General features: G+C 50.5%; 1 protein-coding gene across 1 annotated transcript in view; it reads left to right on the forward strand.

The window, feature by feature from the left end:
• Positions 1-9,164, forward strand: part of LOC148085103 (BMP/retinoic acid-inducible neural-specific protein 3-like) — a 30,330-nt gene extending 21,166 nt beyond the window's left edge. Inside the window, exons 4-9 of the mRNA XM_087783285.1 lie at positions 148-335; positions 3,081-3,186; positions 3,254-3,490; positions 4,909-5,131; positions 6,744-7,086; positions 8,133-9,164. Coding sequence (XP_087639411.1) covers positions 148-335; positions 3,081-3,186; positions 3,254-3,490; positions 4,909-5,131; positions 6,744-7,086; positions 8,133-8,915 — 1,880 coding nt within the window. The 3' untranslated portion in view covers positions 8,916-9,164. The remainder of the gene's footprint in view (positions 1-147; positions 336-3,080; positions 3,187-3,253; positions 3,491-4,908; positions 5,132-6,743; positions 7,087-8,132) is intronic.
• Positions 9,165-9,636: the final 472 nt, after the last annotated feature.

Raw genomic sequence — 9,636 nt, forward strand, 5'->3', positions numbered from 1 at the left:
CATGTTCTGCTGCGGTTCCGACCGTGTCCAGACACATGTGGGCTCGAAGAGATACGACCTCGGTACCGACGCTGGAACTGTGATCCACGAGTCCCGCTGACGTGACGTCACATGACCTCCAGGTGACCTCCAGGTGTGCGTCTGCAGGTGAGGAGGCTCTGACTATCTTCGTGGACAAGAGGAAGCTGAGCAGGAAGGAGGTGAGCGACTATTCCGGGAACTCCTCGTCCGTGTCCCTGGAGTCTCTGCACCAACTGGCCGCCTCCTACTTCATCGACAGAGAGAGCACACTGCGTACCCTCCACCACGTCCAGATCGCCTCCACCGCCATCAAGGTACACCTGGTCACACCTGGTCATACCTGGTCACACCTGGTCACACCTGGTCATACCTGGTCACACCTGGTCACACCTGTTCACTGCCTGTTCATATCTGTTCACACCTGGTCACAACTGTTCACGCCTGTTCACACCTGTTCACACCTGTTCACACCTGTTCACACCTGGTCCCACCTGTTAACACCTGTTCACACCTGTTCACGCCTGTTAACACCTGTTCACACCGATTCACCGCCTGTTCATACCTGTTCACACCTGGTCACACCTGTTCACACCTGTTCACACCTGGTCCCACCTGTTAACACCTGTTCACACCTGTTCACGCCTGTTAACACCTGTTCATACCTGTTAACACCTGGTCACACCTGTTCACCGCCTGTTCACACCTGGTCACACCTGTTCACGCCTGTTCACACCTGGTCTCACCTGTTAACACCTGTTCACACCTGTTCACCGCCTGTTCATACCTGTTCACACCTGGTCACACCTGTTCACATCTGTTCACCGCCTGTTCACACCTGTTCACACCTGTTCACACCTGTTCACATCTGTTCACCGCCTGTTCATACCTGTTCACACCTGGTCACACCTGTTCACGCCTGTTCACACCTGTTCACACCTGTTCACACCTGGTCCCACCTGTTAACACCTGTTCACACCTGTTCACGCCTGTTAACACCTGTTCACACCTGTTAACACCTGGTCACACCTGTTCACCGCCTGTTCACACCTGGTCACACCTGTTCACGCCTGTTCACACCTGGTCTCACCTGTTAACACCTGTTCACACCTGTTCACCGCCTGTTCATACCTGTTCACACCTGGTCACACCTGTTCACATCTGTTCACCGCCTGTTCACACCTGTTCACACCTGTTCACACCTGTTCACACCTGTTCACATCTGTTCACCGCCTGTTCATACCTGTTCACACCTGGTCACACCTGTTCACGCCTGTTCACACCTGTTCACACCTGTTCACACCTGGTCCCACCTGTTAACACCTGTTCACACCTGTTCACGCCTGTTAACACCTGTTCACACCTGTTAACACCTGGTCACACCTGTTCACCGCCTGTTCACACCTGGTCACACCTGTTCACGCCTGTTCACACCTGGTCTCACCTGTCAACACCTGTTCACACCTGTTCACCGCCTCTTCATACCTGTTCACACCTGGTCACACCTGGTCACATCTGTTCACCGCCTGTTCACACCTGTTCGCCGCCTGTTCACACCTGGTCACACCTGGTCACATCTGTTCACCGCCTGTTCACACCTGTTCGCCGCCTGTTCACACCTGGTCACACCTGTTAACACCTGTTCACCGCCTGTTCATACCTGGTCACACCTGTTCACACCTGGTCACACCTGTTCACATCTGTTCACCGCCTGTTCACACCTGGTCACACCTGTTCACACCTGGTCACACCTGTTCACACCTGGTCACACCTGTTCACACCTGGTCACACCTGGTCACATCTGTTCACCGCCTGTTCACACCTGGTCACACCTGTTCACTCCTGTTCACACCTGTTCACACCTGGTCACATCTGGTCACACCTGTTCACGCCTGTTCACATCTGGTCACATCTGGTCACACCTGTTCACGCCTGTTCACACCTGTTCACGCCTGTTCACATCTGGATAATCTGGTCACACCTGTTCAACGCCTGTCAGTCATCTCCAGGGTTGTTGTCATGGAAACACTCGCCTCACCTGACTTTTCTCTGTAGTTACCAGGGTCTCACCTGTCTGAACATCACACCTGCAGCATGTGCTTGACAGCTGACACACACCGAGACACACACACATTTGAACTCACTTAAATACATGCACTCACAACACATACTTAAACACACACACACACTCACACCCCCCCCCCACACACACACACTTAAATACACTTAGACACACAAACACTTAAATAAACTTAGACACACACACCCTTAATATACTTAGACACACACACACTTCAATACATGCACACACAACACACACTTAAACACACTCACATGCACACATACAACACACACTTAAACACACACAAACTTGAACACACACACTTAAATACACCCACACACAACACATTCTTAAACACACTCACATGCACACATACAACACACACTTGAACATACACACACATAAACACACTCACATGCACACACACAACACACACTTAAACACACACTTACTTTCACAAACTTAAACACACACACTTGAATACATGCACACACAACACACACTTAGTCACACTAGCACAAACACAGACACAAAAAAACTTACAGACACACAAAAAACAAACTCATGCACACAAACTAAAAAAATGATTGACATATTGATAATGTTGGTCTCGTCTGAAAGTTCTGAAAGTTTTGAAGGCTGTTGGACTGACACTGACACACACACACTTTAACACACACACACACACACTTAAACACACGCACACGCAACACATACTTAGTCACACTAACACAGACACAAAAACTCAAAAATCTTACACACATCATACGCACACACACATACACACAGTTAAACAAACTTACAGACACACTTACTTGCATGCACACACAACTAAAAAATGATTGGTATATTGATAATGTTGGTCTCGTCTGAAAGTTCTGAGATTTGGGAGGCTCTTGGCCTGACACTGACACACACACACACACTTTAACACACAAATCTGAACACATTCACACTTTCAGACACACAGTCATGACAGAGTCTTTCTGATCCGGTCCAGGTGACCGAGACCCGGACCGGACCTCTGGGATGCAGCAACTACGACAACCTGGACTCTGTGAGTTCTGTGCTGGTCCAGAGTCCGGAGAACAAGGTCCAACTTCAAGGTGGGTTTCGGACTCTGATCCTCCCGTGGACGGGACTCACACCCGGGCCGCCGGTCCCGGTCCACAGGTCTGCAGGTGATCCTGCCGGACTACCTGAGGGAGGCGTTCGTGCGAAGTGCGCTGAGCTACATCGCCTGCAACGCGGAGGGAGACTTCGTCTGCCGGGACAACGACTGCTGGTGCGCCTGCGACCCCAGGTTCCCAGAATGCAACTGTCCTTACCTAGACATCCAGGCCATGGAGGAGAGTCTGCAGAGGATCACGGGCAGCTGGGAGGCCCAGTACCAGGAGTTTCGGGAGTCTGGTGAGTCTCGGTGTCTACACCCACACACAACACATAAACACACTCACATGCAAACACAACACACACTTAAACACACACACACATAAACACACTCACATGCACACACACAACACACGTGAGATTTAAGATTTTTCATTGACAAAATTAAATTGATCAAAGAGAAAATCTCTCCCCCTTTGTTTGGAACCCCTACTGTCTCTGAGCCCCTCTCCTCCCCTTGGTCTTCCTTCACTGCTGTATCTTATGGTGATGTTTCGGCACTAGTGAACAAGATGAACCCTCCTCTTGCTCAGATGACGTCCTTCCTTGTAGGCTTTTTATCAAAGTATTTGATGTAATTGGACCCTGGGTTACCAATATGGTGAACCTCTCCCTTTCCACAGGGTTTTTTCCCAATGCATTTTAACATGTCATTGTAGAGCCTCTGCTCAAAAAACCAGGCTTAGACCCGACTGACCTCAGTAATTTCAGGCCTATTTCTAAGCTCCCTTTCTTGTCCAAGATCTTGGAGAAGGTGGTGTCTGAGCAGCTGTCTTTGTTCCTGGATCAGAGCGACATCCATGAGAAGTTTCAGTCTGGCTTCCGTAAGCATCTACGGAGACAGCCTTGCTGAAGGTGTCCAGTGACATCATGATGTCACAAACTTAAACACACGCACTTAAATACATGCACACACAACACACACTTTAACACACTCACATGCACATATTGGACACACACTTAAACACACACACAGTCTGCAGAGGATCACGGGCAGCTGGGAGGCCCAGTACCAGGAGTTACGGTGAGTCTGGTGAGTCTTGGGGTGAGACGTCCATCTCCACGACGACGTCACACTCGTTGAAGGCGATTTATGAAAATCTCGCTCGAGGAGCGTCTGAGCGTCGGATTGAACCCGTGGCGCCCGCAGCAGATTAATCAGCAATAAAAAGCTTTTAATGCGAGCGAGCGAAGCGGCGAGAGAATAATGTTGTTATTTCTGCTCAGGTGACCATTACTCAGCACAAACTGCAGCCGCGCTTTATCGCCTCCTCGCATCAGGATGAAACATCTCGCCGAGCAATTATCTGCACTTTATGTTTTAACAGCTCGGTGTCGAGAGCCCGAGCGTGCCAGGAATGTAACGGCGTTTCCATGGCGACCCACCCCACACAAACACAAACCTTCCGGAACCGTGGAAACAAAAGTTGGACGAGTTTTTCGTTTCGCTCTCGTCGCAACAAAGTTTTTTTCTTTTGTGAGAAAACAAGCCGATGAATAAATCAACATCCAAACAGGAAACGGAGGATTTGACTCCAGAGAAGTGAATAAATGAACAGGATCGTGAATGAATAAATCATCCGCACACACACGTGTTTGAAGACGACGATCACAGGTTTGATCGGGTTCTGACCTGACTGTGGTTTCTGTCCCCGCAGACGAGTTCAAGTCCTTCCAGTCGCGCCTCCCTCAGAACCGGTTCCTCAACACGTCTGCGCTGCGGGAGCTGTGGGACCTGGACCTGCAGCTGCAGGGCAGGTTCCAGCAGCTGGACAACAGCATCAAGGTTCTGACCCGCCGGGCCCACAGAGTCGTCTTCAAGCTCTTCAACCTCAGCAAGAGGTGTCAGCGGCAGCCCAGAGTGACGCTGCTCAGGGAACGGTGAGTTTGATCTGGTTCTGCAACATCAGAGAGGTGAGACAGGTGAAGCAGGTGTGAGGTAAGATGGGTGAGAAGTGAGAAAGTTGAGAGGTGAGACAGGTGAGAGGTAAGGCAGGGATGAGGTGAGACAGGTGAGGAATGAGACACGTTTGAGGTGAAACCGTTGTGAGGTGAGACATGTGGGAGGTGAGAGAGATGTGAGGTGAGACACGTGAGGAATGAAACCGGTGTGAGGTGAGACAAGTGAGGAATGAAACCGGTGAGGGGTGAGACAGGTGAGGAATGAAGCCGATGTGGGGTAAGACTGGTGAGTAATGTGGGGGGTGAAACAGATGTGAGGTAAGATGGGTGAGAAGTGAGAAAGTTGAGGGTGAGACAGGTGAGAGGTGAGACAGGTGAGGAATTAGACAGATGTGAAATGACTGGTAAGAGGTGAGACTTGTGAGAGGTGAGACTGGTGAGTAATCAGACATGTGGGGGGTAAAACCGGTGTGAGGGGTGAGACAGGCGAGGAATGGGAAAGGTGAGAGGTGAGGCAGGTGTGAGGTGAGACAGGTGAGAAATGAGACAAGCGTGAGGTAAGACAGGTGAGGCAGGGATTAGGTGAGACAGGTGAGGAATGACACATGTGATAGGTGAGACATATGAGGAATGAGACAAGTGTTAGGTGAGACGGGTGAGATTTAAGGCAGAGATGAAGTGAGACAGGTGAGGAATGAGAACAACCAAGAAAAAAAACACCTCTAGTGACCACGTAACCCCGGTTCTAGAAAGTGTCCTCACCCGACACTGGTCATTGTCCTGACCTTGCGACGAATCTAAGTCACCGTCACCGACAGAGTCTGACTCGTCCTCATGCGCTCCCCCCGCAGTCTCAGGTTCCACGTGAGACTTTGATCAGCCACGCGAGTGCACCAGAGCCCGAGGCCCGGGACTCATAATTCTTCATGTGGGAAGAAGTTTGATTCCCGTTCCTCCGCGGTGATCCTTTCATGCTCTGATCCTCTTTGCTGGCGGGGGAGAGGAAGCCGGGCGCGGAGCCGGATCTGCTTTGATGAGACGCTATTGTGGTAAACTTTATGCTAATCTGAGAATGTTTGCTGGATTACATCCTGCCGCAGAACCACGCCGGCTCTTTGTCGACTATGGAATACCACAGAAGTCTTTGGAGAGGGCGCGTGCCCCAGGCGTGCGTCCTGGTCCTAGTCTCGGACTTAATGCAGGTCTTAGTCTTTAGCTGCTCCTGCAACTCAACAAAGATGGCCCCTACCGGTGTGTGTCCTGGTCGTAGTCTCGTACTTAATACCGGTCTTAGTCATTAGCTGCTCCTGCAACTCAACAAAGATGGCCCCTCCCGGTGTGCTTCCTGGTCCTAGTCTCGAGATTAATACAGGTCTTAGTCTTAGCTGCTCCTGCAACTCAACAAAGATGGCCCCTCCTGGTGTGCGTCCTGTTCCTAGTCTCAGACTTAATACAGGTCTTAGTCTTAGCTGCTCCTGCGACTCAACAAAGATGGCCCCTGACAGTGAGAGTCCGTGAGTCTCCAGCTGTGCAAGAACATAGTGGGGTCATATGGTCTGCTGGACTCCTTACTCTTCCCTTTACCCCCCAGGCCGCGGTCCTACTGGCTGAGTCTGCTGCAGTCGCTGCTCTACTGCTCCCAGAACAACCAGCTCGGGTCCTTCTCCGAGGAGCTCCACAGTTGCAACTGCCGGCACGACGCCGGCTCGTGTCAGCTGCCGCCGCCGTGCACGGTGGGCGACGGCCCGACCTGCTCCTCCTGCGCCGCCGACAATCAGACCCGCTGTGGCGGCTGCAACGTGGGCTTCGTCCTGGTCCAGGGCTCCTGTAGACCTGCGGTCGCGGACTCCACCGAGAACTACCTCAGCTTTGAGACCGACATGCAGGACCTGGAGCTGGACTACCTGCTGAGGAGGTCTGACCGCAGACTGGAGGTACACACACTCACACACATTCACACACTTACGCACACATTCTTTCTCTCGCACACATACACATGCAATAACATACATAAATCCACACGTATATACACAAACAGATACACTTACACACACACACAAACATACAGTCCATAGATAAACACAAGATAACGCATTGTACTCAAGCAAACACAAAACATACATACATCGTAGACACAAAGACAAACACACAATCACACAAACATACAAAAAAATATACTCACAGTCACACAAACATTCACACAAAGACACACACAAACACACAAATACATGCACAGAACACAAACATACACACAAAGACTAACACAGTCACACACACACAAAGACACACACAGACACACAAAGACACACAGTCACACATACTCACACACATGATCACACAAAAATATACACAAAGACATGCACAGACACACACACACAAAGACAGGCACAGTAACACACGCATACACACAAAGACACACACAGTCACACACATAAAAACAAAGACATGCACAGTCACACACACATAAATACACGATCACACAAAGACATGCACAGACACACACAATCACAAACACAAAGACACACACAACCACACACACGCACAAAGACACACAGTCACACACACATACACACACAGTCACAGACAAATACACACAAAGACACACACACATAAACACAAAGACATGCACAGATACACACATACATACAAAGACACACAGTCACACACACATATAAACAAACACATGCACAAACACATGCACAGCCACACACAGACACACACACACACACACACACACACACACACACACACACACACACACACAAACTCTCTCTGTGTAAAAGCCTTGTGGTCGTCGTAGAAACGGTTGATTCAGTTTCTACTCAATTGCAGTTTGTTGTGTCGTCGTCTGATCGATGTTTCAATAATAAGGGTCTCTCGTGTGAGGCAGATTTATGCTGCGAGTCTTCAACGTGCCGGCAGGAAGTTGGACTTGACGCTGACAGGAGGTCGTGAATCAACCCCCCCTCTGTCGTTCCAGGTCCACGCCATCTTCATCAGCAACGACATGCGGCTTAACAGCTGGTTCGACCCGGCGTGGAGGAAGAGGATGCTGCTGACGCTGAAGAGCAACAAGTACAAGTCCAACCACGTGCACATGCTGCTGGGCCTGACCCTGCAGGTCTGCCTGACCAAGAACAGCACGCTGGAGCCGGCACTCACCCTCTACATCAACCCGTTCGGGGGCAGCCACTCGGAGAGCTGGACCGTCCCAGTGGGCGAGGGCTCCTTCCCCGACTGGCGGTCCACCAAGCTGGACCTCCCGTTCGACTGCTACAACTGGACCCTGACCCTGGGCAACAAGTGGAAGACCTTCTTCGAAACCGTCCACATCTACCTGAGGAGCCGCGTCAAGTCCCCGGAGCTCAACGACACCGTCGCCGCCGTCTACCAGGAGCCCCCGGAGGAGGAGACGGCAGACCCAGAGCGGAACCTGGGCTACATGAAGATCAACGGCATCCAGGTCTTCGGCTACAGCATGCACTTCGACCCCGACGCCATCAGGGACCTGATCCTGCAGCTGGACTACCCGTACACGCAGGGCTCACAGGACTCGGCTCTGCTGCGACTGCTGGAGATCCGGGACCGGGTCAACCGGGTGTCGCCGCGCGGCCAGCAGAGACTGGACCTGTTCTCATGCATGCTGCGGCACCGCCTCAAACTCACGCCCGGCGAGGTGGTCCGGATCCAGGCGTCACTGCAGGCGTTCGGCTCGCAACTGCCCAATGCCGCGGACGAGCCGAGCGGCGCGCTGTGCAGCTAGCGGCCGCCGGATCAGGACCGGACTCCTGGATTAGACGCACAAACCTCTCGGTGGAGTCGGTGTTTTATACTCGTGACGACCTGGACCTGGACTTAGACCAGGACCTGGACCTGGACCTGGAGAGTCCGTCGGATCCGGAGGAAGTTTGACACCTTTTCATGAGGAAAAACACACAAGATTGTGTTGAAGTTTTGTCGATAACGAAACAAAGATATTTTTGATAAAGTCGACGACAGGATCTGGATCATTGTTTGTGTGAATTAAAGTTTCTTTTTCAAAATGTTTCCGACATAAATTAAAGACTGTAACACAACTTTATACGCAATGTTTTCAAACAGTGACTTTTCTCTTTCTTAGTGTTGACACAAACATTTAGACACATAATTACACACATAGACTTTCTTTCTCTCACACACAGACACACACACACAATCAGATACACAGTCTTTATTTCTCTCATACTGCATGTACAAAGACACACACAATCACACACACTCTCTCTAACATACTCACACGCACATTTACACACATTTACACAAAAACATACAGTTGTATATACACACAAGGAGAAACACACAGAAACGGACACGCCTATACACAGGCAAACACACAAATATCTAGAAACAAACACATATACATACATAAACACAAAGACATGCACAGACACACACATTCAGAAACGCACACACTCCTTTACACACAAAAACATACAGTACATACA

Source organism: Callionymus lyra, chromosome 2 (assembly GCF_982586985.1).
Source record: "Callionymus lyra chromosome 2, fCalLyr1.hap1.1, whole genome shotgun sequence".
In the NCBI taxonomy this organism is placed as follows: Eukaryota; Metazoa; Chordata; class Actinopteri; order Syngnathiformes; family Callionymidae; genus Callionymus; species Callionymus lyra.